The 27,396-nt window shown below is 54.6% G+C and overlaps 1 protein-coding gene across 4 annotated transcripts; it reads right to left on the reverse strand.

The window, feature by feature from the left end:
- Positions 1–4: 4 nt before the first annotated feature.
- On the reverse strand, positions 5–26,993 carry FRMPD1 (FERM and PDZ domain containing 1). Of its 4 annotated transcripts, none has more exons than XM_027879131.1 (17): positions 26,899–26,975; positions 20,196–20,345; positions 19,506–19,610; positions 18,667–18,824; positions 17,347–17,449; positions 17,225–17,270; positions 15,410–15,517; positions 11,721–11,816; positions 9,885–10,010; positions 8,671–8,790; positions 8,271–8,407; positions 7,068–7,194; positions 6,627–6,722; positions 6,086–6,268; positions 5,553–5,700; positions 4,483–5,184; positions 5–3,478 (listed from the first exon to the last, which is right to left on the reverse strand). In XM_027879131.1, the coding sequence occupies exons 3-17, from the start codon at positions 19,604–19,606 to the stop codon at positions 1,248–1,250; spliced, it is 4,482 nt and encodes a 1,493-aa protein (XP_027734932.1). In that variant the 5' UTR covers positions 19,607–19,610; positions 20,196–20,345; positions 26,899–26,975; the 3' UTR covers positions 5–1,247. The 4 variants fall into 4 exon arrangements, with proteins under 4 accessions (XP_027734932.1, XP_027734933.1, XP_027734934.1 ...); XM_027879132.1 differs by having other exon boundaries at positions 20,196–20,342; positions 26,899–26,955; XM_027879133.1 differs by lacking the exon at positions 26,899–26,975 and adding an exon at positions 20,993–21,017 and having other exon boundaries at positions 20,196–20,342.
- Positions 26,994–27,396: the final 403 nt, after the last annotated feature.

Here is a 27,396-nt window from a genome sequence, read left to right on the forward strand (position 1 = left end):
TGTCCTGCTGGAGGTACCTGGGTGGGCTGCGCCCTGCACAGGGCAGGGACACGTCCCACAGCCACAGCAGGAAGCGTGTTGGTGCAGCTGTGTCCATATGTTACCTCAGCCATCGCTGCCAAAAGAGACCCAAAGCCTCACAGCCAGTGAGACCTGAGGGTTGTCTGAGGTAACTATGGTTATGTGTGTTCATTTCTTTTCACAGCAAGAGTGTCTCATACCCCTGGGGCTTCTGCCCAGGTCAGGCTGTCAGAGGGGCTGCAGCAACAGCGGTTGGGGGGGCTGTTGTGGTTTAACCCCAGCCAGGCGTTAACCTCTGCTTATCCCCAGGTTAACCCACAACAGGGGCTCAGGGTGTTGTGGTGTCAGTGGGGGCTGTGCCCTGGGGGCTCTCGGCACGCTGGAGGTGGAGGGTGCCCCCAGCCTGAGGGCACTGCAGTGCTGCCTCTCGGGGGATGCGAAGTGAGACCACCTTCACAGCTCATACCTGGCCAGGGCGAGCTGCACCTGGTGGGAGTGGGGACAGAGGGTGGTCCATGCCCATGGAGGCTGTGGAAGGGTCACTGCACAGCTCTGACAGTGGCATTTCGGTGCTGGGGCTTGGTGGTTTCTTTCTGGCAGACCCAGAGCCATGAGTAGCACGGGGTGGGGGGTCAGTCAAGGACTGTCTCATGCATCAGCAAACAGAAAGAGAGTTGCTGATGACACAGGAATTGCAGTGGAACAGAGGGAGATGGTGCTACCTCCCCAGCCTGGGACAACCCTTCCTGCCCTCACATGGAAAAGTGGTTGAATACAGGATCACGGCATTCCCTTGGCCACAGAAGGTGGGCAAAGCCACCTGGGGTCCTTCACATTAGGCCAGGGTGGGGTTTGATGTCCCATAGCCTGCCTGGGGAGCCAGGAGGGGGTGAAAGGCAGGCCAAAGGGGTCCTGTCCTTCCCCACAGGTGACAGAAGGCGGCTGAGAAAACACCCTGAGAGAGGACACCTGCCTGGCCTCTGGGAGGTGAGGGATGAGCCTTGAGCATGACACACATGCCACTGCAGTGCTCCAAGAGCACCCTTGGGCACAGCGTCTCCTGGGGAGCCCAGCTCTCCGTGGCACCTCTTGCGAAGGACGTCTTCACGTGGCTGACCTGGGGCTGTGGGGCTAAACATCGCCGTGGGGGAGAGCCTGAGGTGGGCAGGGGGCACACAGCTGGGCTCTGACCCCCCCAGTGCCCTCGTGTGCCCCCACCCAGCCTGTCACAGACACGGGGGTGCCCTGAACTGCTGCAGGAGACAGAAGATGGCAGCTGAGAGGGCCATGTGCTGGCGGGCGAGGAGCTTAGCCCCCAGCTCCGGGCAGCCCTGCCCGTGGAGGTGCTGGTGGACAGCCTGCACCAGCCCCTGGTAGGTGCCCACCACATCCCCCAGCGCAGCCCCCAGCTCCTGCTGCCTCTGCCTGCAGCGCCAGCAGTGTGTCACCTGGAAGCAGGTCACTGCCAGGTGAACCAGGTGATCAAACGTCGCCCTCAGTGCCCGCTGCACCTCCGTGAGAGGCTGCTCCGTGCTCAGGAGCTCCTGGCAGCTGGACAGCAGGTCCCGGGAGGCCCAGCCCAGGGCGCCCTTGCTGTCTGCGCCCTGCTCTGTGCACTGATCTTGCAGGTGGGTTGCCTGGCTCCCGGAGAGCTTCCCCACAACCTCCTGGAGCTCGGCAGTGTAGGCCAGGAAGCGGGAGAAATCCGCGGGGCTCAGCCACGCCTGGTCCTTCAGCTGCCCGAGCGCCCGGACGTGGGGGTCCCGCCCAGCCACATCCCCAGCCACGGGCACCGGGAACCCGCTCACAGGGGTCCCGGGAAGGCTGCAGCTGCTGGCTGGGGGCGTGGTGAGGGGCCCCAGGAACGTGGAGGGGCTGGTTTCACGCTCCCCTTTGTCGGGCTGGTGGAAGCAGCCGATGTAGGGCAGGCGGCAGCCGCAGCTGTCGGTGCCACGTGGGGACAGAGAGCTCCGTGCTGGGGAACTGCCCTGGGGCCTCGCCGAGACGGGGCAGGAAGGGGTCTGCTCACCCTCCTCCTGGTTAAAGCAGAGGAAGGAGTGTTTCACAGCCCTGTGATCTCCTGCCTGTTTCCCCAGTGAGCCCAAGGGAATTGGATCTGAGGAGATAAACAGCTCAGGAGATGGAGCCAGGCAAGAGTCCTTCCCCACCTCGGGAGCCTGTTCCCTCGGAAAAGAAGCCTGTACAGGCTGTGGCTGCTGTTGAGCCACGATCCCTGTGTTTCCTCTGGGCTCCCCGTCACCATCACCGAGCCCCGAGCTGCTCACCAGCTCCTGCCCAAAGCCTGCTCCAGCTAGGGATGTTGGCATCTCCCTTCCCACAGCATTGGCCCCTGTGCACCCACTGGTTCTCTGAGAGGCTAAAGGCTCGAGTGGGACATCCACCCTCTCTTGTGCCAGGCTGAGTGATGCAAGGTCTGTCCTCACCCCAAATGAGAGCCAGGAGAGGCGGGTGAGAACCCCTGAGACACCACAATCTGCCAGGAGCTGGGCTGCATCTGGAAACCCCACGTGGCCCTCGTGCACTTTCCTCAGGGCCTCCCCGTTCACCACCTGTGGGCTCCTCACTTGGGCCTCGGGCACGTCACTGCTGCCCTCGGCACAGCAGCTACCGCCAGCTTTGCCCTTCTGACAGAGAGCCGGGGGCTGCCCCTGCTCCTCAGCCACCTCCTGGGCAGGGGCCACACTGGGGACAGGAGCCAGTGGTGGCAAGACTTCATCAGCAGGGCAGGTCCCCTCCTGGCCACAGGATGAGGTCACAGTGCCAGCCTTGTGCTGGGTGACCATCACCTCGTCCCCCTCCTCCAGTGCCCCTTGGGCCGGCCAGCCCTCCGTGGGCACACAGCTTCCCTGGCCCGGCGCCCTGGGATCTGTCTCCAGTGGGGAGCTGTCCTGGGCAGCTTCGCTCTGTCCTCTGGGAAGGGTCTCATCTTCCTCACCTTCCCTCAGCAAAGGGGGGTGTTCTGGCAGAAGGCCGCTGTCTTCCTCCCCACCCTGGTCACCAGGACAGCAAACCGCCGAAATGGATGAGACTACCCCTTCCGTCACCGACTTTGTCTCCATGGTGTCAGGCTCCATCTGCACCGGGTCACAGCAGGAGTTGGTGCCAGCAGTGTCCCTCTGGGCCCGGGTGGCCACAGGAAGCCCCGTGTCCATGTCCTTCCCCAGGTCCTCCAAGGAGGGTTGAGCGGGTGGCCAGGAGCAGCAGCTCTGTGGAGAGCCCGGGAGAGGCAAGGGGAAACTGACCTGGGAAGTGTAATCAGTTTTCAGGAAAGACCTTCTCTTCCTCAGGCTCTTGGTATACGTCAGCTCCTTCTCCCCTCTGTGCTTCTCCCTCACTGTCTGCCCTGTTGGCGAGTTCTCCCCCAAGCTGTAGCACCTCAGTCTCTTGGGGATGCAGGAGGAGTTCTCTGTACCCTCCTGGGATGTCATATCATAGCCTGACGGCAAGAAAAAAAACACAGAAATCAGGAAACAGTTCCAGGCAGCAGAATATCCTTATGTCTATGCAGTGGACCAAAAAACCTCTCAGCACAGCACTTGGAATCAAAGGCACAACTGTCCAGCAGCAACACCCAGATCCCAAGGGCCAGGGGAAACCATCTCCCATGATCAAGCACCTCCTTGGTGTCAGAGATGTCAAGGAAAAGGCAGAGTCTGTGCCTGTGGGTACAAGCACCAAAGCCCAGGGTTAGTTATATGAGGGCTCTGGACAGTCCCCTCCCAGGTGTGCTGGAGCTGCTTCACCTGACGGCAGGTGTGGCTGTAACTCCCCAGTTAAATTTGATGACAACAGCAGTAACTACAGGAGCACTGCCCACAGAGGTAGAGTTATCATTGAATAGAAACATGGTCAGAAATTGCCAGAAACTGGATATTTAGATGACAAAAACTTCCAGAGATGGCAGGGTTTTTTTCTGAACACAATAGAGTGACAATGCCCTAATGCAAAAGTCAAAACTGTTTAATGGCACAAATCAAATTCTTAAGAGGTTCAGTCAATACTGACAGAGCAGAAACAAGAATCCTTTCCTTTGTGAGAAAATACAATGACTGGGGAACTGCTCAGCCTCAGGAATCCTTGATCCAGCTTCATAACACGTCCCTGACCTGAACGTGACTTTTGATCTTGGGAAACAATGTTTTACAAGTTTTGGCTCTCCTCAGCTCAGAGGAAGAGAGCAGAGATTCCAGAATGCCACACTCATCTGAAAACTGACTTTTCCTGCGCCCCGGTGCTTGGATGTGATAACAAATCCCCCTGCAATGTCACTGTACACCTGCTGAGGAGTGGCTTGTGGAGAATGGGTGTTTGAAGGTCCTCCAAAAATCCTGGGGAAGGTTTTTTGGGGGGTGATTCCCTCAGGAAGACTGATGGGGGAACAGGCAGAACCCCAGCGCAGGTGGGAGGAAGGTGACCCGCAGCACGTGGATGTGGGTTTACCTGCCAGCGTGTCCGGAGGGCTGAGCCTGTCGGCGGCGTCGTAGAACTCCTCCTCGGAGCTGGAGTCGCCGAAGCCCGGGGGCGGCTCCAGGACGAGGTGTCCGTGCCCCGCGGTCCAGCCGTGCGGGGCAGGGCGGGCGCTGCCGGCGGGCGATGCTACAGCACCGTAGCACAGGCTGTAGTAGCCCGAGGTGTCCATCTCGGACAGCCGCGTCTCCAGCGCGCTCGGCCCCGCGCCCTGCTCGGAGGGGCTGCCCCCGGGCCCCTCTGCCCCGGGAACCTGCAGGAAGCAGAGGCAGTCCTCGGCCCCCGCCCCGCCGGGGCTCTCCGCGGCGCACACGGGGCCGAAGCTGCTGTCCGAGCTGCTCATCTCCCGCACGGTCGGCGTGTAGAAGTGGAACAGCTCCGGCCCGGAGGAGGAGCACACTTCCAGCCCATCTTCCTCCAGCGCGTCCATGGAGTCGCTGGAGCCGCTCGTCTTGAACGCCCGGCTCTCGGAGTTGGCCGAGTCGGAAGCCTCGGACGTGCTGTCCGTGGCACTGTCACCCCCGTTCCGCGGGTCGGTGCCGCTCCCCCCGGCACTGCGAGGCTCCCCCGGCCCCTCTGCGCTGCCCTGTTCCGCGGGCTGGTCCCCGCGACGCTCCGAGGAGGATTCCAGCTCCCAGGAGTCTTCAGAGTCGCTGCAGGCTCGAGATTCGTACCCTGGGATTCAAACACACGCGTCAGCCCCTCTCGTGGGGTGGGGAGGGGGATCAGCCTACAAGGGGAGGGGCAGCCACACCTTGGGGGTATTTTTACCCCAGAGCAAACTCTAACTGAGCCCTTTCCCCAAGACTCGGTCTGCCACCCCCACAGGCCTGCCCCTATCACAGATTCACGGAATCTGAAGGTTGGAAAAGCCCTCTAAGATGATCAAGCCCAGCTTAATTCTATGTGGGTGCCACCCCACAGCACGACGGTACTGCTCCCTCGCGAGGCTGTTTCCCGGAGGGAATAACGCCTCCAGTGCTGGGAGATCCACCCACTTCCTCCCCATCCTTCGGCAAAAAAAAAGGCTGCTTTTTAAAAACCTTCTTCAGCTGAGACACGGTGCAGCTGCTCTTTTTTGTCTCCCCACGTAAATATGGAGGTGTTTGCATCCACAAAGAGTCTGTAGTAGCCGATAATGAGGCAGACGAGATCCTTTGCACTGTTTGATTCCAGCAGCAGAGTCAGCACCTGTTTTATTTGTTTTGGAGTTTGGGGTGGGGAGAAAAGAGAAAACGTTAGAATAAACAAATATTTGTACCACAGTCTGCAGGAACATGCTACACAATGGCAAGGCGTCCACTCTCTCCCATATCCCCCTCAGTCTGTTTTTGCAGGAGGCACAAAGAAGAGAAATCTATTCGGGTTTTTTTTGGCTTTTGTGCCTTCGGTGGAGGAGAGCAGGAAGAATCACTTTTCTCCAGTAATTTTTTTGGTTCTTCCTATGAGCTTTCTCTCCCAAGTCTGTCCTAAACCCTTTGTGCCGGTCACACCCTCAGCCCAGTGCAGGATTTTGAGAAGGTGGTGTGAGTGACTCCTCCCACACCCTCTGTCCCGCCATGGCAGAGCCGCTCACCTTCAGGTCCTGCAGGTAGATCTTGACCGCGCTGACACTCTCGGACTCCTTGCTGAGCTCCACCTTGCTGATGCTGGGGAACTCGGCCAGGCTTGTGATGATGTTGAGCTTGCTGTTGATGATCTGGCTCACCCCATGTTTGGCACCCACCAGCAGTGCCAAGTGTGACTGCCTGTCCTGCAGCTGTAGGGGCAGAGGTTAAAGAAACCTCTTGTGAAGAGAGTTCTTTTTTACTGTGAGGTTTAAGTCTTTCTAGGGTTTTTTAAAGAGTTTTTGAAGCCTTCCCAGATTTTTTGAGTACTGTACAACACACAAAATACAGACAGGACTCATCTGAAGAGCAAGAGTCACAGCTTTCAATTAGAATTTTTATGCATAACTATCACGTAGGCTGGTCTGTTACCCACTTTAATGGGACTATGCTGAGTTTACCCAGCAGGGCCCCTGACCAACATGTGCCTTGATATCTCAGGACAGGGAGAAGCAGTGTGACCAGCAGGGCAGCACACCAAAGCCAATTACATAAATGAACAGCTTGTACCATCATGCTGGCGTTGAAGATCTTCCCACCATACAACTTCAGCTCTCCCAGGATCTGCAGGTAGCTCAGGCGCACCTGGGTTGCTGTGAGCTGGTGCTTCGTTTGCCAAGAGAAGAAACATCATTTAGAAACAGGGACTGCAGGCTGGAAGACTTTCATGCAGGACTGTGTATCTGACCAACCCATTCATCTCAGTTTGGACAGGCCCCAGGGGTGTCCAGGACCGTCCCACATGGCCCACTGGGCATCCCAGAGCAAACTGCAGCAGGACACACAACGCAGGGAAATCAGGGAGTGTGGGCACAGACGAGGGAAAGGCAGGAGAAAAGCCCCAAGCGTTGCACAGGGAGGAGACCCACAGAGGAGAGACACTCCCTCTGTGGCCCCAAGAGACACTGCTGCCATCCTGGGAGGTGCCATGGCTCGGGGGTTACACGCTACCTTCTGCCGAGGGTCCAGCAGCAGCTGGTTCCGCTTCAGGTGGTAGCTGATGGCTTTCTTGATGTCCTTCCCCCTCATGTTTTGGAGCAGCGTGGGAGAGATGAAGTTTTCGATTCCCCAGTCCCTCCTGCCAGAGAGAGGGGAAGGGAGCACAGGGGGCCCTGGCCATTCTGACCCCCAGCACCACAGGACAGGGCAAAGGCACCTCACAGCCTCGTGGGGCTGTAACACACCCGGCGGCCTCGCCGCTCAAAGTCTCTGCTGTCTGCACCTGCCCCCACGTCAGGAGAGGGGCTGGAGAATGCACACTGTCATGCAGAATGCCTGTTTTCTCATGTTTTTACAGAAGTTAATTCGTAAGCTTTGTCAGCAGGACAGTCCCAACCTCCCCTCATGACCCAGAGGATAGAGATTCTGTCCTTGCACTCACCTTACCTTGATGGCAAGATTATGACATTTCAGGTCCCTGGACCCAAAAACATGGGCCACGTGTGCTGCTGGGGAGTTTACTGAGCCCAAGCACTACATACCCAGGAAGTAGGAGCACTGCAGCTGCCCCTTGCCCTCTGCTCCCTGCACACAGCTGGGCACATCTGGCAGCACAGTGAGTCATCACACCTATGTCTGTTGATTAACAACTGGCTCGTCACCAGCTCCTGAAGTGGGGGATTCTCTTTGGGAGGTACAACTTAACAGCTCTGACCTGAAGCACAGCACACCTGCTCCTTGGTCATTTCCCCCCAGATTCCATTAAGTCACGGGATCTATCACTTTTGCCCAAAGTAGGTAGTTCTGGCATGGTTCTGGTGAGTGAAGAGATGTGCTGGCTGTGCAAAGCTGGTGATTGTCTCCTCTCTCTCGAGCTACTGCAGTCAATACTGGCAGGAGCAGGTTGGGTAATCATCACTGCGTGAGAGATCTGCAATTTCAGTCCCTGCTCTGGTGACAGATCAGAACCTCCCTCTGTTTGGGACATGCCCAGGTGTTCACTGTCTGCACTGTTCAAGTAGTTCAGTAGATTAAGGAAAAGGAGACCCATGAGGCAACCCTCAGCACAACCAAGAGGCTGCAGTCCCTTTGCATCACAGACAGTCTCCTCTCCAGGGCCAAACACCAGGAAAACATTGAGCTGATGCCACTTTTAGGTGGCTCCTTCTTTCTCCAGGCTTAGTCACAACAGAACACAGAAATGTGCGAACTTACTCGATGTATTTCAAGGACACTTTCTGTGCCTGAGCACACGCGTAGATCCTCTCCTGTATGTGCAGAGCAGCCAGACGTAACGCCAGGCTGCACTTCATTTCCACGGCAAACCTTTCCTGGAGCACATCACTGCAGCTCTGGAGCAAAGAGAGCAGGGTCAGCTCAGGAAGAAGCCAGGACGAGCCCGCTGACGCGACACCACGCATCCAATTAAGGGTGCCACCAGGCAACCATACCAATTGACTCAAGAATTTAGGGCCAATTAAATTGAAATGCTCTGATTTGAAGTGCTCTGCATTCCACGTCCATACAGCTGAGCGAGTCAGGCACACTGTGGTTTAAAGCAGGAAGGAGAATGGGGTGGGAAGAGGTTCCGAAGCACAGAACACCCCTGTGTCACCTGTAGGTACAGATATTCAAAGGCCACTGGGTCTTCCTGCAGGAGGTCCAAGGGATCCTTGGGGAAGAAGCACACTCTGAAGAGGCACCGGTAGTCATGGGATTCTCTTTTCTGTACCACCTGCAACAGACACAGGGCATCACACCACAGTCCCTCCCTCCCTGACTGCGTGGGGAGCGAACCACAGCAATCGCTTAAAGCTGCTGGCATGAGGATGGTGCAGATTGTCCTTAGCAAACACAAGGAGACTTTGCTACTGCTTGTAATTTTATCTCTGATTCTTTACTGGTTTTTGCTTCTCCCTGCAGTAGCTTGGAAGCCCTTTGACAGCAACACTTCATCAAATACCCACTGATCTCACAGGCTCTGGGTCCATGTGATAACAGCAAGAGAAGGGGCAAACTGCTCTGCTTTGGAGCTCAGACACAAGGCACAGCAGTCCTAAACAGACCCCTGAATCATCACTGTAATGTCAAGACTGAGTTATACATCAGCATATTTTATTCTGGGCATATCCTGCATGGCAGAAATCCTCAGGCACGTGTGCTCAGTGGTCTGACAGTGTCAGCACCAGGGGACTTGAACTCAGTGTTCCTTGTGGGCCCTCTCCAGCTCAGGATATTCTGTGTATGATTCCATGAACGCCTGTGCAGCACAGTAGGTCATCAACCAACACACACATCAGCACAGCTGTGACACCTGAGAAGGCACTTCCTCACAAAGTGGATGAGCCCAGCACTACCTGCAGAGCAGCAGAGTTAAAGAGCTCACCTCATGCTGACAGGACACCGGCTACTGAGGCAGAATTTAATCCAAGTGGCCCCTGGCTGGGTGGATGCTTTGACTACTCTGTAAATAGGGAGGTGGTGCACAGCTGACTAAAGGCTGTTTTGAGGCTCAAACACTTCTTTGTGGATGGGCCCACGAGACAGGTGGCACAAAGGATGTGATCCACGACTGCTCTACATGGTCCAAGCAACATCAGGCCATGGGTACTGCTCTGCAGGGTCTCCAACCAGGGCGAGACACTCCCTAAAGTGCCGTGTCTCCAGGGATATGGATGAAGGCCATGGCAGAAGGGGATGGGGAAGGCTGAGGACAGGGCTGGGCTCACCCCTCTGGTGACACCCACAGCACTGGGCTCTCTCTGCCCCTCTCTGGCCTCTGTTCCTGGGTGTCAGAGCCCCCCTGCAGGACCTGTGGGACACACCTACCTCTGCAATGAGCTCCTCCTCATGCAGCAGGTGGATATTGGCCAGGCTGTACTGCTCCTCCAGCACGAGGGCGAAGTGGGCGATGCTGCGGATGGACAGCTTCTCCTGCAGCGTCAGCACGATGTCCTGGGCAGGGCACAGAGGTCACACAGAGCTCAGACACATGAGGATGTCCCTGTGTGACTCCAGAGCTGCAGAGGAGCACGGGAGGCACGGACAAACAAACACAGCACATCCCAGCATGTCGGGAAGACAGTGCAGGGAAGCTGCACCTTGCCACGGTGAGAGTCCAGCAACAGGAAAATTCCAAGGTGTCACAGGCATCAGATCCATTTCCTGGAGCTGCCTGTCCTGAGCTGCCTTGCACTCAAGAGCTTTATAGTTTTCAGTTGGGTGTTGTTGAGCACTTTTGTCACCCTTGGTCCAAGTGTTGTTCACTGTTCCAGCTTTATAAAACTCTACAGCACTTTGGACATGGATGCCATAATCCTGGAGGAGCACAAGGCCAGCCTGGACAGGGCTTGGACCAACCTGGTTTACTGGGTGGTGTCCCTACCCATGGCAGGGGGTTGGAACTGGATGCACTTTAAGGTTCCTTCCAACCCAGGCCATTCTGGGATTCTATGATTTGTGGAAAAACTACAGGGAACTGATGGAAAACATTTCTTCCCTCCGATAAACAAGAATTCGAGAACACAGCTGTAAAAATCTTGCCAAATCTGACTGAAACAGGTGTTTCAGTTTTAATGGAGAATTCTGTCAGAATACTGTTATGAAAATAACAAGGTTTACTTTTGGCAAACAGAAAACAACACGTAAGGCTTGACTGAGCACACATTGAAACAGAAGCCCTTGGACTCAAACAAGCCTCTTGATGTTTGACTCAGCTTTAAGCCAGGATGTCTCAAGCAGCAGAGGAATTTTTGGAAACACCTAACTTGGGAAGATTTTACGCATTTGGGTGTTTCTGGAGAGCTGCACTGAAAAACTGGAAAAACTTGTTCCAGGTCAGAGCTGAGAAACTCAAGTCAAAGATGTAGAGCTAATCCATCCTTTAGAAATTAAATCCTTGTGGGTGGGCATTCAAACCTCTCTTTACAACTGACCTCCCCATTCCTTACCACCTCCTTGTTTTATTTCACCATTTTCTTTTTCTCTGCCTTGTAAGTAGACCTTTACGTGAGAGACCAGGATGGTTTTCTGAGGCTTGGATGAAGTAGACAATAAACTCCTCCTTTTTAAGGGAAGTTTTTGCTGCATGATAAATAAAAGTTCTTTGCCTTTCCCCTTAACATTGTCTCAGCCTGGTAATCCCAGGACATGTGTCCATCACGTCTCTCCCACAGTGAGAGAGGTGCCTCAGGACAACATGTATCTTCCAACCACTGGGCGTGGGCAAGTCTTGTCAATTCCAGCACAAACACTGGGCAGCTCTAAAGATCAGGCTAGAAAAAGTGAAAGTGTACAATCCTATGTCTAAGCACAGCAGTTAGGGAAAGGGCTGGATCAATGGCTCTGGGGAGCAGCACTGTCCTTTGAGGGGAATGATGGCAACAAGCAGAACTGATCCGAGGGAGGATCACTCTTCATTCAGGAGGATCATTCCCCGGATGCTGCGCTGTCACCTGAAGGGTTTAATCAGCTTTCACACCTCCACAGGGGAACATTGTCACCAGTGCAGAAATGAGGATGAAACATGGAAAACCCAGTGTGCCCAGCACCAGCCAGAAATCCCCTTCCAGCCTCCCAGTGCAACCCGAAAGCTGCCAGTCCCCTGCATGCGCCTTTGTTGATGAGTTGGTGGGGTGGTGGGAACAGCCAGCCAAGCATTGTTACCTTCACAGTGGTGCTCCTCTCGAACCTGAACGCCTTCGTCTGTCCGTTCTCCAGGTACACCTTGAGAACGTTGGGCATGCACAGGAGGGAGCTCCCCTGCAGGACAAAAGCAGCAGCTGGACCCTCGGGCACCAGCGGCTCTACCTGGCACGGCAAGCCCTGGCATCCAGGAAAACCCTTCTCTGCCCTGGCATCAGCCTTTATTCCTGATTACTCTTCTGGCATGGAATGAGGGAAAGAGAGCACAGCAAATGGCTTTACCGTAATACCCCAGCCCATCCCACTGCTGCATGTGGCTGGGCATGCCCTGTGGGTCCTGCACAGCACAGGAGGATCCAGCAGGCACTAAAGTGGACAGTCATCCCCCCTGCTCGTTACTGAAAAGCAGTGGTACCTGACAGAAAAGGCACCTTTCCATCCCCCAGCACCAGGCAGCACAGACCCCACACTGACCACCATCCCCCCAGCAGCAGCCACAGCCTCACCCTGGGCACTGCCCACCCCTCCACTCTCCCACAGCCAAGAGAAGGCTGTGGGACTTAGACAAACACACAGTGCCACTGTCACTGAGTATCCCCCTGAGATTTGTGACCCTGAGTCTTCCTAAACAGCAGATGATGTCACCAGTATGTCCTGAGGTAGGTCCCAAAGCGTGGGACAGGGCAAGGACACCCACAGCAAGAGCACTCTGCTGGGTTCTCAGGGAAGGGTCTGGGGACTTGGCCTCTGTCCTCCTTGGGTTGCCTGGAGCTTCACCTTTCAGCCCTCCACCTCACTGCAGAGGTCACCTGCACCTTTCCCTCTGTTCCCAGCATTGTTCCTGTTACTGTTCAGTACTGGGGAGTTTTACTCCTCTGCCCTTGGACTTCCTACTCAGCATGTCTTTCTCACGTCCTTGGACCAGCATGTTCCTCCAGTCTTAAAGGAATCATTGACTTGCTGTAACAGTCTCAAGGTTAAGAATGGTGTTTCTAAGACAATCTCTCTTGTGTTTCATTTGCTGTGCCTATGTTACAAATCTCACATCTTCGGTCCCTCCCAATAGAGAGCCCACACACCCTGGATGTGCTGCCAGAGCAAAGATAAACCACTTATGAATCTCCTTCCTTATTCCTCCCTCCTCATTTTGTGGGGTTCAAGTCCCTACAGTCACCACTGAAAAAGAAAAGAGAGAACAGTGTTGGTATTCCCAGTCCCAAGATCCAACTCCTCTGTGCATGAACACATCTTTGACAGGCTGGGGGTCCTCCATCAGTTCCATTTTTACACCAGCTGCACCTTTCTTCTGGGAGCTCCCATGGCCACAGTTATCATGTACAGGGGGCTTTGCAGAGCCAGCACACAGCAAAACTTACATCTGTTCAGAGATTCATGCACAAATTATCAGCGCTCTTCCAGTTATCCAGCCAGAACACCCAGGTAGCGTTTCTCTCCATTTGTACAGGCTGTCAGAAGCTACTACAAATTTACCCCAAAAGCTTCAGCATCATCAGTACCCATCCTGTCTGGGGTAAGGCTAATTTACCCCAGGTTACACACTGCCTGGTGCTGACCCAGGGGTCCTGAGGGACCCGTCTCTTGCATATTGCTCAGGGATATGGAAATACATCATCAGTCCACAGAAAGCAGGGGCTGGACAGCACTGAGGCTCATCAACAATTTATGTTCCCAACCCAGAGTTTCAGGTTTCAGCTGCAGAAGGCAGCTGCTGGGATCCTTCCCGTCGCCACAAGGATCACTTAGCCGTGCTCCATTAGGATGACAAGAGCAGTATATTTACTGAAACAGGAGGCTGTGCAGTTTTTCACAGCCATAATACCCATTTTGGCTGCCTTAGTACATCAGCCCACAGAAGAGAGAGCAACCCTAAAGCACTCAGGGCTGCTGTGGTAGATAGTGTTTTTCCAGAAAGAAGTCATAAATATGCAACAAATTTATTTACTCTTCCTTTGTGCTAATACTTTACTACTCCAACCAGGGATCCAACATATCCAGACATATCCAACTGGTGAAAAGGGAAACCAGTGGGACCCCAGTGCCCGAATGAACTTCTCCTACCTTTATGCTCTCAGTAAATGAACGACAAACCACACATTGATTGTGTCCCTCCTCTGCACTTGCAGAGGTATGATTAGCTCAGCAGATGCTGACACAGGCTTGCAGGGCAGGGGGACACAGAGTGCAGCATCCCCTCCAGAAGTGCCTTCTTTGGACCTTTCAAGGCCTTTCTCCAGATCCCTTGAGACCCACCTTGCAGTCACTAAGTGACTGGAAGGGATCTTAGACCTCCATGGACTGTGACACCAGTGCCCAGCCTCTGCCTGACACAGCTCCACTGAAGCTCCAGGAGATACTGGTGTGAACTCCCAGCTATAAGAAAAGCAGGGACTGCTGGCAATTCCAGGTCTGCCTGTATTCCACAGCCAATCCTATCCGACAGACTTCTCAGCCATCTCTGCCTGGGCCCACTTCCAGAGCATATCCTCTCCTTCCCCCTTCCATGCCTGGTGAGTCTGTTGGCCTGTGTCACATCTCCCAGCCACACGAGAGGTCTGGTACCCAAATTTTGTGTCAGGGAGAGTGGCCACAACACCACACCACATAGGCAGGACACCAGACACTTGCCATCAACACCTGTGGGATATGAACACAGCCTTGGAAGGGCAGGGATGAGCCTGGCAGCAGCACCAGCACATCTGGCAACAGGGTGAAAGAAAAGGAAAAGGAAAAGGGACAAGTGGGTGCTTCATCATCACTGCAAATAAGCAAGATTTGGTCAGACCTGGACGACTGAATAGGACTAATGAACAGGGATGTGAGTGGGGCATTTTGACCACTGAATTTTTTCATTCTGAAGAGGAAAAAGAAAACAGAGTTAATGACTCCCGGCCGAGCCAAGTCCACTCCACTGAGTTAATTAAATTACACAGAAAGAAAAAGGAAACATTCAGTAGCTGTTCACAATTTGAAGAAGCTACAAGTGCTCTCACTTCTGCTACAGGCAGACCCACACAGGCTGACCCACATCGACCCAGTTTGTCTCCTACCAGTGCTAGGAACTCCATCATGTGTTTTCAGCACCCTCCAGGGAGCTGTGACCTGGCTCACCTTAAAGAGGGTCAGATACAGAGGCAGCTGAGGATGCTCTGAGGAAACCCTCTGCAGGGGTAAGACAACAAGCCTCCACCTTATCAGCTCAAGAACATGTGTCACACCTAACAGCAAAGCAAAGTCACCAGCACTAAACCCTCTGATCACAGTGTGACCTGTCCTCAGGGGGGGACACCCCAGCAGGTGACAGCCCAGCTGCTCCAGCAGCACGTAAACCTGGCACACACATCAGCATTCACCTGACATCCTTAGGATCAGCATTTACCATGACCAAAACTCTGTTTAGGTCACCACAGATGGATTAGCACCTCAGGAGATGACAACTGCCTCCTGCAGCTGTGAAATGATGGTTTAGGGTGTGATGGTGGGACAGGACAGAAACAGTGCATGCAGGTATTTCCTATTAGTCCAAGGGAGCAGCTCAAACACAAACTCCTCCAGAGATGCCAGGGCTTCCCTTTGGTTGCCTCAGGAGCTGTTGGAAGCAGATGCCTGGATCATGCCCAGGGCAACCAGCAGAGCGAGTCCCTGCCACACAACCCCAGCCTGGGACCCCCCCACAGAGAGACCCCCCTGACCTGTGAGTGCCCGTTCAGCAGCACCTCCTCCGCAAACCGCACTTTGACAGGGTTTGTTTTCAGCCTCGCTCTCTTCTCCTCGGTGAGGAACGACGACTTGGGTCCACCCTGCAACAACAGTGGTGGTGGGTCAGGGCAGCAGCCTCGGGCAGGAGCAGAGCCCCCAGATGGGCAGGGCACAAGGTCACCCCTGCCCTGGAGCTGCTCCTACTGTGCTGCCTCAAGGCCAAAGAGAGATGTGCCTGGGGAGGCTCTCAGCTCCCAGCCTCGCCCCGGGCCCTTTTCACCTGTCTGGGCAGCTGCTGAGCCCAAACCTGGCTACCCAGCGAGGGGACACACATGCCACACCCACTCCCAGTTCCACTGCAAGGGAACCAGCTGCTGTGCTCAGTCATCTCCACACCTCCTGCAGTGAAGTCAGGGCACCCCAGAGTGACTGTGAGTCTGCCAGGAGGCACTGGTCTGCACTGGGGCTGCACCTAAACCAGTGCCTGGAGAGACCCTGGCAGTGATGGACAGACCCATGACGGCACACCACAACCATGTGAGCAGCACATGCCAGCTCTGCTGGGCTTCCCAGAGCCCACTGTCATACTGCAAACCCCTCAGGAAACTGCCCAAGGTCACAGAGCCAGCTTTGTTGCACTGCTGTCGCACAGCCTTGCTCTCACCATGACAGGATCCTATGAAGCTCACAAGACGAGCTGCCCTTAGAGCACGGCAAGAGTCACCCCCAAACCCTGCATGAGACGTGGCTGTGTTTGGAGATGTCCTTAAAGTGACTTGAAAATGAAAGAACAGATATGGGTTTGTGCCCCACTTGCTTCTCCACAGTGTCTGAGGGCCTGTGAAGGGTACTCCAAATCCTGTGAAGGTTTTCCAAACCCTTTTCTCTCTGAAAAGCCATTGCATTTTGCCTCTTTGGGCAGGCATTCAGGTCTTGCATCACCAACTCCAACTTTTTCCTTGATCTTCAGAGTCAGATCAGGGCTGGGCAGACCAACAGCCATTGGGCACGGGAGATGGGATGAGATTAACGGAAAGGGAAACCACTGTTCAGTGGGTTTGCTTAAAGTTTTTCTGGTTGCTTTGGCTTTGTGCATGACTGAATGCCTACACCTGGGAAGCTTTGGGTGGGAAAAATATTTGAGATTTTCTCTTTCAGGTACCTTTCCTTAAGAGCCAAGAAATCTCAAGCCTGGGAGCTCCAGTAGCTTCTGAAGGAAACATCGCTCTTGTTTTAGGAATAAACCAAAATAAAAAACTAAAAAACCTTCAACAAATGAGAAACACTCCAGAAATATTTTCAGGTGCTGGGGATGGAAGTAAGGAGGTGGTCTGGATGGAATCCCACTCAGGCCACTTTCATACATCACAAGAAGCCCACAAACCAAATTTTGTCTTTGCTTTGCAACTCAGCCTTTACACACAGTGAATTCCACGTGGATAACAATATATCCTGCCAGCATCAAGTGCCTTCTGGGGAAATCTCTGCTACAGAGATGGGCAATCAGCACTAAAACTTTGCAGTATGACTTTACTTGTGTCCCCAAAGCACAATCCGTGCCCGGGTCCCAGCCCTTCCCTAGGCAGAGCCTGGGGAACAAGGGCAGTCAGAAGGAAAAGCTCAAGAGCTTCCAAGGAGCACCAAGGGCGGATGCTGAGCCTGCTGTCCCAGCACCTTCCACTGTGTCCGGGAGGTGACCTGCCTGCATCCCCCAGTGGGGGGGCCCTTGGGGTGGGGGGGTATCCCAGCTGCCCCACGGCTGTGGCCACACCAAGGGGTGCCAGGAGAGCCGAGGAGAGGCCACTTACAGAGGTGCAGCGCAGGACAGTCAGGAGCAGCTCATCGCCGGCGTCCCTGCGACAGACACACGGTCAGCAGGTGTGTCCCCCCAGGCCCTCTGCCCCAGCCGGGCACGGGGGTGAGGCCACACCTGATGATGCTGGCAGCTCGTTCCACAGACAGGTCCTCCACTGCCCTGGAGTTGATCCGGAGGAGCTGGTCACCCGGCTGCAGCTTCCCCTCGGCAGTGCTGCCTGCAGGAAACCGGCACCCTGTTAGTCAGGAGACCTCCTCCCACGGGGAATCACGGGGTCACTCAGGCTGGAAAAGTCCCCTGAGTCCAACTGTTAGCTCAGCACCGCCAGGTCCACCACTATCAATGTCCACAAGTGCCACACCTACACTAGGCATGTCCAGAGATGCTCACTGTGAGCTCCTCTTCCCTCCCAGCACTTGCTTCCCTCAGCAATTGTCTCTGGATGGCAAAATAAAAGGGGTTGGAAGACACTGGGCACTGGTGCCAGCCTGTGTGCCCCTGCTTGAGTCTGTGTCTCGCACCCAGACTTCCCTTTCCCCCCTGGAAAACCACTCCTGTGTGCATCTGCGCCCTCGTCACAGCCCACCACGCAGTCAGACCAAACACAGGCCTTGTAGCCGTGGGCTCCCACAGCAAGGGAGTGGTTCTTTGTGCCTCAGTTTTAGTAAAATGTTTATTCTTTCTGATTAGGAGAAAAAAAGAGCACAACAGAAAAAAAAATTCCTTCCCCACTTCTTACACCCCAAAACTCTGAGATAATTTTGGCACGTTTCACATGGGAAGAGAAGGGGGAGGTGACAGAGGGGCATCCTCCATCCCACAAAGATGGCCACAAGAAGAGCCCCAGCTACACCCTAGGCAGTGGGCACAGTGTCTCTGCCACACTCACAACAACAGGTAAAAAACAGGTGTTTCCGTGCACCCGTTAAAAAAAAAAAGAAAGGTAAATAAGAAATAGTTTCAGTTTTTTGACTCAAAACCCTCGGGTCACCTTAAAAGCATCTCTCCCTTCTATAGCTGGAGGAGAAGATCTGCAGTGCCTGGACATAGCAGTGAAACTCTCCATGTTACAGGGTCTGTTCAGCAACAGATCACCAGGGCCACAGCAGAATAAGATGAAATTCTCTAAGATTAGACGCAATTCTTCCTCTGTATCCCAGAGAAAACACCAGGAAGAACGTTGCACCATGAGGGTCAGCAGTGAGCGAGCGAAAGCAAAGGACCCGAGGGGACCCTGCCCTGGGCTCTGCGCTGTCCCAGCTCGGAGATGCCTGAGCACTCCGTGTGCCACAGGCACCCAGGCTCCTGCCTGCAGTGCCCACGGGTCACACACCAGACAGGTCCCTCAAAACCCACAAACACCTGTCCGCAGTTCATCCCCGAGGCCACCGCGGGCTCTCAGACCCGCGGCCCCGGGGAGGAGCCGGGGCTCACCCGCAGTGACGGAGGCGATGGTCAGGGGCAGGGTGGGGCAGATCTCAAAGCCGTAGTGTTGCAGGACCAGGTCCCTGTACACGGTGACCGTCAGCTTTACCCGGCTGGCGGGGGGGACAGCGCTGTCCCCGGTGCTGTCCATCGCCGACACGCTGCCCCTGAGGGATCAGAATCCACAGTTACACAGGGAGACAGCCGGAGACACCCTGTCCAAGGGGCCTGGATCCACACACATCCCTGCTCCCCATGGGACACGGTGCTGCACAGCAAGGACAGCACTCCCTGGGCCCCCGGCTCTGCCCCCCACAGCCAACAGCAACTCCCCAGGGTCTGGAGAGAGCTGAGCACGTCAGAGGGGCTGTAACTACACTATCCACAGGTAACAGCAACACCTCCCCCCAGGAAGGCAGCGAGAGAATGTCCAGCCCTCAGCCTCTGCTGGGATCAGCCTAATGCTGATTCTCAGACCTCAGGGAAGGAAAGCAGCCATGGACCAGGATCTCTGGTCAATGCAATCCAGTCTTGCCAAAAAACGTGGGCCCTTGGTAGGAGACTAAGACAAACAGGACCCCACCTCCAAGAAGAGCAAGTTTTGCATGGAGCAGTGCTGCGTTTCTCCCTCACAAAACCATGACAGAGCAAAGCAGGAACATCTTTCCCTGGAAACCAATGGATTGCTTAAAACCACGGTTGTTTTCATTTTTCTAGGGACTACTGCACCCACAGCAGCAATAACTCTGATCTGCAGCCTGTGCCAGCCCCTGTTCATTGAGAGCAGCCCTGTGCTGCCTCTGATGGAAGGTGATCACAGAGATCCCTTTCACAAAACCCACACTTGCCTGGGTGCGCTGTCTCGAGAGCGGTGAAGCCATTTCGATACCATTTGCTCTATTCTACATGCTTTTCGTGTCTGGATTAGGTTGGTCTCCAAATCTTCCATTTACCTGAAAGTGACAGAAATCACAGGAAAACAGAAAGACAAAAGAACAAGAGAATCTTCTGGACAGCAGTTCAGAGTTACCAACACCAACACACAAGTCTTTTGTAATACAAACCCTTGGGAAGACCGTGAGCTTTAACAGGGGACACCACCTGTCGACACTCACTGTGACTGCCCTGCCCACCCAGCCTCCCCTGCCCGGTGCTTTTGGTGGTCTGTGAGTAACCCATAGTGAATTACCCTCCCCATGGCAGACGGGGACCCTCTGCATTCCTTGTCCATGGATTTCATGGATCCAGGATCTTCTCTGGGAGATGTAAAAGGCTAGGTTGGCTTTCAGCCCCCAAACCAGAAAACTGGTCTGACGTCTGTAAATGCAGACTGCAGTGGTGACTGTACACTCCAACACTGCACCTTCCAAGGCACGGGGAGCCTCTGTAGCCACACACCACTGCTGTTACTCTGAGCTCAGACCCTGGGAAGAACCGTGGGCTGCGAGTGAACCAAACACAAAGAGATACAAAATATGCCTGCATCCGCCAGAAGCCACGAGAATTATCAGCTCCTCGTGTTTCTCTGTTGTATCCACCTTTCACACTGTGTCTTCTGGTCAGCCTCAGAGATCTGCACGTCCCACGCTCTTCCCTTGTGTCTTCTCCTGACACTGGAAGTTCTGCACCTCGGGGACATGCTCTGTCACACTGGCACAGCAGGCTGCTGGTCCATGGCAGAGGCTCTGCTGTAGCAGAAATATCAGTAAGTTAATTTCTGAACAGCAAAGATAACTGGAAGCTCAGAGAAATGAGGCAAAAAACGTTTTGTCTCGACAGAAACTGGACCTGTTCCCTCAGCACTCTCCCAGGGCACAGTGCTCCTCCAGGTCACTTTTTCTAACAAGGAAGGGAGGGCAGGACCCACGTTTGCCAACCATTCTCTGCCTCCCAAGGAGCCACTCTGGCCTGTTTTGCTCCCTGCCTGTGCAGAAAACACGGAGGAAATTCAGCCCTTCAGCAGTTCTTGCTCTGGGCACTCTGGGCTTTCTTTCTTACATAACACAATTCAACTGCTCCTTCAGCCACACTGCTCCTGTATCTGCTCCTGAGAAGCATCTCCAAATCAAAAACAGGGACCCTTGTGATCCAGCTGTTTTTTTCAGAGGAAGTTAGAGCTTGTAGGGTGGGAAATCTGACCCCTTTCCAGAGGGTGACTGGGAAGTGACCACAGAAGGAGCAGAAGCACAGCAGTTCTGCAGCCTGGAACACACACACAGGCTGTGTCCTGAGCAGACACGGTCCCTGCTCGGTGTGTCCCCTCTCAGCCCTGGGGTTTCACCGTCCATAACACCCGTGCAGCAGTAGCAGCAGTGTCTGTTGGCTTGGACCTCACCTCTCTCCTTGGCAGCACAAAATGGCTTTCCCACTCCCCCCAGACACTTGATGATCCCTCTGAGCCACGAGGAACGTCGTGCCCACAGCAGCTCCTTCCTCCCAGAGCTCCCTGTCTGAGCGCCTGGAAGCCTCACACTTCAGCTGCTGATGGGCTGATGGAGAGAATAATCCTTCTCCACCACTTCCTCACCGCCTACATCTGCAGCTCCACCTCCCACCCCTTCCCCCTTCCTTTGCTGCTCTGCACACAGGGCAGACTTCTCTGTCTGGGCTTCACAAAACGGAATTTCCAGAGAAAGTCTCTTAAACTGCAGAACAAGGAGGAAAAGCCTAAAAGACAAATGGAATACTAAAGAAAAAAACCCACATTGTGCTTTCAGTAAACAGGAATGTTTGAGCCAAACAACAGGTGCCTTAGGAGAGGACATTTGGCCAGGTACTATTTCCACAAAACAGTGCACAACACCAGGAGCAGCTTTGTTTCCCATGGTGTTCTGGCACCACAGCTGGCACCTCTCCCCTTCCAGGATGTCCAGTGGCAGCTACCCAGGTGCCCTTGTGCAGCTATTTCTGAGCCAAGCTCTTGAGCGTGTCACTAAGCAGCTTGGGCTGGGATCCTGATACGCAGATCCCTCAGGTCTGCCAGAAGGAGCTGTGACTCAACAGGGGCTTATTTTCATGACCAACTGACCCTTCCAGAGAGCTTGTCTTGGAGGGAACCCAGGCTGGTGGCTCTGGCTTTTCAGGAGCAACACAGACCTGAAGGTCAGGGCCCACCTCAGGGAGTGCAGCCACAGAGCAGCATGACCAGCAGCTGTGCCAGGACATGCACAGCACAGACCTGGCCAGCAGGAAAAAAAAAAAAAAAACACTTTCAAGGAGAATAGTTAAAATTTTCACAGGAAGTATTAATTCATCAAACCCAAATTTTCTGCAGGTGAAAGTTTTACTGTTGCTTTTGACATTACATTTTCAGTTTAAAGCACTGGCTACCACCAGAACATGGCAGCAGGAGCAGCAGTGGGGACCAGCAGGTGTCCTGCACCTGCTGACATAGAACTGTGTGATCAGAAGTGGCCATAAGCTGCTGTAAAACTCCAGACACTGCCCAACTGTAAGTGAAGTCACCTTCACTCATCTGGGCTCCTGGAGGCATCTGTCCAAATGCTTCTTGGAATGGACGCCCATCAGCAGCAAGCTCAACAACGGCACTGAGAGCAGCCCTGGGAGAAGGACCTGGGGGTGTTGGACATGGCCCAGCCCAGAAACCCCCCACGCCCTGGGCTGATCCCACAGCGTGGGCAGCAGGGCAGGGAGGATTCTGCTCCTCTGCCCCTCAGGGGAGACCCCACCTGCAGAGCTGCCTCCAGCTTTGGGAAACAACAGCAGAAGGACATGGAGCTGTGGAATCAGGTCCAGAGGAGGGTCACAAAGACAACCACAGGGCTGGAGCACCTCTTCTACAAGGGAAGGCTGAGAGGGTTGGGGTTGTTGAGCCTGGAGAAGAGAATGGGCCAGGGAGAACTTAGAGCCCCTTCCAGTGTCTCAAGGGGCTTACAAGAAAGACAGGGACAGATTTTTTAGCGTGGCCTGTAGTGACAGAACAAGGGATGATGGTTTTAAACTAAAAGAGGGCAGATTCAGACAAGATATAAGCAAAAAACTTTTCACAGTGAGGGTGGTGAGGCCCTGGCACAGACTGCCCAGAGAACCTGTGGCTGTCCCCTCCCTGAAAGCGTTCAAGGTTAGGTTGGATGAGGCTTAGAGCAACCTGGGATAGTGGAAGGTGTCCCTGCCCATAGTTGGATTGGATGACCTTTAAAGGTCCTTTCCAACCCAATCTATGCTGTGGCTCTATGATTGTACCTTGTGTGTGTCTGGTGACACATCCTCACAGCTGAGAGATGAAGCAGGGCTGGCCCCTGCCCAGGCCACCCCAGCTCAGCAGCTGTGGTTGTCCCTGGAGCCACCTGCCAGGCAGGTGCAGGTCCAGGAGGACAGCAGGTTCTCACACAGCCAGGGAGGGGATCACGTAACAGCCAGGTCAGGGGAGACAGGTGAGGGTGCAAGGGTTGGTGTCTGCCCCTCCAGCTGCGACTCCTGCCAGGACACTGCCAGAGGGTGAGCACGTCCCTGGCTACCCAGGAAGGCAGAAGAATATCAAGCTTGTGGCTCTGAGCTGCACCAGAAGACACTTCTGGCACAACCAGGCACCTCTGCAGCAAAGATTTTGAAGGTCAGCCAGGTCCAACAAGACATGAGGACAGAACAGAAACTCACCTATTTTCCACACAGCACCCTCTAAGGATGTTCTTGGAGACACAGCTAGGGAGACAGCTGAGCCCAAGAACCAGTGTCAAAGCTCCTGTGGCACTCTGCACTCCCACCATGTTGGCTGTGCACATGCAAACAACACAATCCATGCAAAAAGAAAATTAAGAAAAGAAAATGCAACCCCCCCGCTATGGCTGTCCCATCTCATAAGCCTGCTGTGTCTGGCTGGTTTCTGAGCAGAGGAGCTGCACTCACGTGGCTGCCACACACACAGGCTGCTGCTGAGCGAGGGTCACAGGCCAGGCTGGGGCTTGTCCTGCTGCCCACGGCGGGTCTGGAGCAGGGTCCTCCCCACGGCCACGAGCATCCCTGAGTGCCACGGGGTCAGTCCCCCTGCCCCTCACAGAGCACACGGGCGGCACCCTCACAGCACTGGGTGACACTGTGTGACACTGCCACACGTCACTAATGGGATTGAGATCCGTGCAGCCCGGTTTATCCCCCAGGCTCTCATGTCAGCTGCTGTCTGATCACCCCCAAGGCCTCAGGAGGAACCACTTCAGCATGGAAGGGTGTGCGAGCAGCTCCTCTGACCTTCCCTGGTCGCAGGCACAGCACCTGTGCTGCACCAGCGGCCTGTGATGTTCAGCACTTCTACGTAACATCAGGCAAGGAGTAACCACCAGCACCACGCCTCAGAAAAAAGACCAAACAAAAAAAACCACTGTTGCTTTTTAATGCCGTGGGAAATCCAGGTTTTCACCTACTGTCAGGGAAAAAAAAAAAAAAAATTGAAGAAAAGAAAACAAAACCCAAACAAACAAAAAAGACCCCCACCAACAAGAAAACTTTCCTGCTGCTCTAAGTGAAAAACAACCTGCAGGAGAATTTAGCATTTGTCAACCCAGGGAAGGTAGGAGAGGTTCTGTTCTGCACTTGCACATCCCTCAGCTGGCAATGGCGAGGTTTTACACAGACACAGTCTGGCTCCAAAAGAGTAAAGTTAGTTTTAAAATATGAAATTCTGGGCAGAGCATGAGAAGACTTCAGGCGCCAAATAAAAATGGTTTCAGCAAAGGCCATATATCCTTGACAGGCTCGGGGCATGAGGGGAGAGGCAAGAATAGCTCTGTGCATGGTGCATTACACACAAACCAAAGGAAATGATAAACAGAACATTCAAGGTGGAAAGGAGGAAAATCAATACTTCCCTCCTGAATAGCTTTCACTCCTAAAAATAGACTCCTGTGGAAGTGCATGAAGACTTTCCTCCCTTCAGCTCTGTCTCCCAGGACAAGAACTTCCAGGAGAGAAGGAATGTTTCCCTCTGCTTTCCTGACTTGCAGCTCCTTTTCACAGTGAATAAAAAGGCTGCCTGCAAGCCCGTGGCCAGATCCTCCTCCCCAGCCCCTGTTTGCACAACACCACAGAACCAAGCAGCTCGCCCTCTGAGAAACACTTTCATGCCATTGCCAAAGTGCAAAAAAGAAAAAAAAAAAAAAGATTCTGTGCAGACCTTCACACATTGTCCCTGATCTCTGTGTCCTGGTGCAGGTCTGGAATCAACCAACGTGCTCGTGGAGTTCAGCACTCTGGAGTATTGCCAGTGCCTTCCTGGGACTGTTTGCACAGCAGAAAATGCAAGATCAGGGCTGGCACCACAACAGGTTCCTCCACACCTGTCCATGCAGGTGATCTCTATGTGTGTCTTGGATTTTACTGAGCACAAGGGCTGGGAAACAACTTTGGCTTGGCCTTTTGGCAAATGTCAACAAAAGAAGAATAAAACGAAAAGGAAAATATATGCACTTAAAAGACACTGGTTCAAGAATGTCATGCCACATACAGAGACATTTCACAAGAGCTCCAGAGGTTTTCTCCAGCTTTAGAAACACTTGGCTTTCCACAAGGACAGAGCCCAGAGCACTGAACAGCATCAAGACACTGTTTGCCAGCACATTGCTCAGCAAAAATTCAGAGGGCAATTTACTAAACCTTAGAGGAGTGAAACTCAGGATCAGTAAAACCCAGGACCGCACCACCTGTGTCGATGTGCCACCTGCCTGCTCCTGACAGCTGAATCAGGGAGGCAGAAAGGCCACGGGGCTGGGCACAGTTCGGTTTGCTATGTCTTGCAATCACTCACATGTGTCTTTGCCTTGGCCTTTCCACCCTGTCTGGTCCCAGAGGCTTCTCCTCAGTCTTGCCAGAGCTGCATGGACCAGTTCACAGGTCCATGTGGGAATGGGATAAGGGTGGGGTGCCTCTCTAGGCAATGTCAGCTGGAATTTACACAGGGAAAATCAAATGCTGCCAGCAGACATCCAGAGTTCTTTTCTTTTCCAGCTTAGATTTTTCTCAGGTTGTACAACAGCTCTCTGAACATCTGCCTCTCTGCCTCGCTGTGGAGAACCCTGTATGGGAGCGGGAACAGCACCACAGAAAGGGATAAAGGGAAGGAAATCATGCAATCATAGAATCAGCTGGGTTGGAAATCAGAGATCATCCAGTCCAACCCTTGATCCACTATCACCACAGTTACTAAACCATGGCGCTAAGGGCCACATCCAGTCTCCTCTTAAACACCTCCAGGGACAGAGAATCCACCAGCTCCCTGGGCAGCCCATTCCAGTGCCTGATTATGGTTCACTGAGAACTTCCTATCCAACATTAGTGCCATTTCCACCTCTAATTCTGCAGATTCTCCTGGGCCAGCGAGCCTGCTCTTCTGGGACAAGGCCTCCATGACTAATGGGGTTCCTAATATTTCCCATCTTACAGTCTCTTCAGACCACTCAGCTTCATCTCACACATCCCCCTAGCAAGTTAAGTCTCCCCCAAATCTGGCTGGAAGCAGATACTCCAGCTATTTTCCCACAGCTGTGGCAAAGCCCCCTGCAACAAGGGGACACAGACAGGCTGTGAGAGTGTCAGAAAAACGTTCGGGAGGTGGAGATCAGCAAGCACAGCCACAGCAGGATACCTGGGCGGGAGCCGGCAGGTGTGTTTGCAGCGGCTGGGGAGCCACACGAGCACACACAGATGGGGCAAACCCGGGCGCTTTGGGAAGCGGCACAGATCTCTACTGTCCCCGAGGTGAGGTGCAGGACAGTGTCCGCTGTCCTTCGGAGCTCCCCCGCTGCCCCGCGGGGATGGAGGTGCTTACCCCCTGACACCCGCACGTCAAAGCCTCCTGCCTGCTTCAGCTCGGGCGAAATGTCCCACACAGCATTTTCGCCATTAAGGTTAATTAGCCAAGATCGCTGGCTGTGAATCCCGCAGCTGAGAGCTTTGGGGCGTTTTGCTCGCTGCTTTTGTTGTTGGGGGGAGCGGGATACGCGCGTATGGCTTCCTCGCACCAGAAAGGAAAGTCGCCCGCGCGTTTGGTGCAAAATCGGGCAGAAACCGCTAAACCATCACCCCAACGCGAAGAGAGGCGCATGGACCCCGTGGCCCCGCGCCAGAGACACCCGGTGGGAGCGGTACCGGCGGCGGCACCTCCCGCAGCCCGGACCGACGGCGCGGACCGGCGGCACCCGGCGGGACCCGACCCTCTGGAGGAGCCCCGCGACCACCCCGCTCCTCGGAGGGCGGGGGGACCCCACGCTGCCCCCGCCGCGATCCCGTTACCTGCTGCCGGGAGCGGAGCGCGGCCACCACCGGGGCAGCGGGCGAATCTCATCGGCAACGGCCCCGCGACCCCGCCCTGGGACCCGCCCCGGACCCCGCCCCCGGGACCCCGCACCCCCGGTGTTCCCCGCCCCCGGAGACCCGCACCCGCAGCTTCCCGGATCGTCTGGATCGTGCGGATCGTCCAGCTGGATCGGCACCGGGGGTCGGTCCGGGTGCTGCCCCACGGGCACACACGACCTCGCCGGACAGACAGACTGCCCCTCGGGACAGCGCTGGAAGTGGGGCTGGAGGAGGGGCAGGACAGACAGCCCTGACTCAGCGCCGGGCACTGCCGCTCGAGAATCCCAATAGGAATGCTGATCCTGTGCCCTGGCCCTTTCGCTGCCTCCCCTCTCAGTCTCCCCACGTTTGCTCTTACCAAACCCCATCGATGCCCACATTTTCCTGCTTTCGGTTCTTCCCCCAGGCGTCCTGCAACAACCCTTGAGCCATCCC

The sequence above is a fragment of the Empidonax traillii genome, unplaced genomic scaffold (genome assembly GCF_003031625.1).
Source record: "Empidonax traillii isolate 1590-97213 ecotype Southwest subspecies unplaced genomic scaffold, ASM303162v1 scaffold51:size1492887, whole genome shotgun sequence".
NCBI classification, from domain to species: domain Eukaryota; kingdom Metazoa; phylum Chordata; class Aves; order Passeriformes; family Tyrannidae; genus Empidonax; species Empidonax traillii.

Excerpts from the sequence above, each read along its gene's own strand:
- FRMPD1 (XM_027879134.1), bottom strand. The coding sequence starts at position 19,606 with ATGGAAGATTTGGAGACCAACCTAATCCAGACACGAAAAGCATGTAGA. Across the intron at positions 10,011-11,720 it reads AGAGGAGCACCACTGTGAAG|GACATCGTGCTGACGCTGCA; the intron begins GTAACAATGCTT and ends TGCCCTGCCCAG. Across the intron at positions 6,723-7,067 it reads TGCTGGACCCTCGGCAGAAG|CACCAGCTCACAGCAACCCA; the intron begins GTAGCGTGTAAC and ends TGGCAAACGAAG.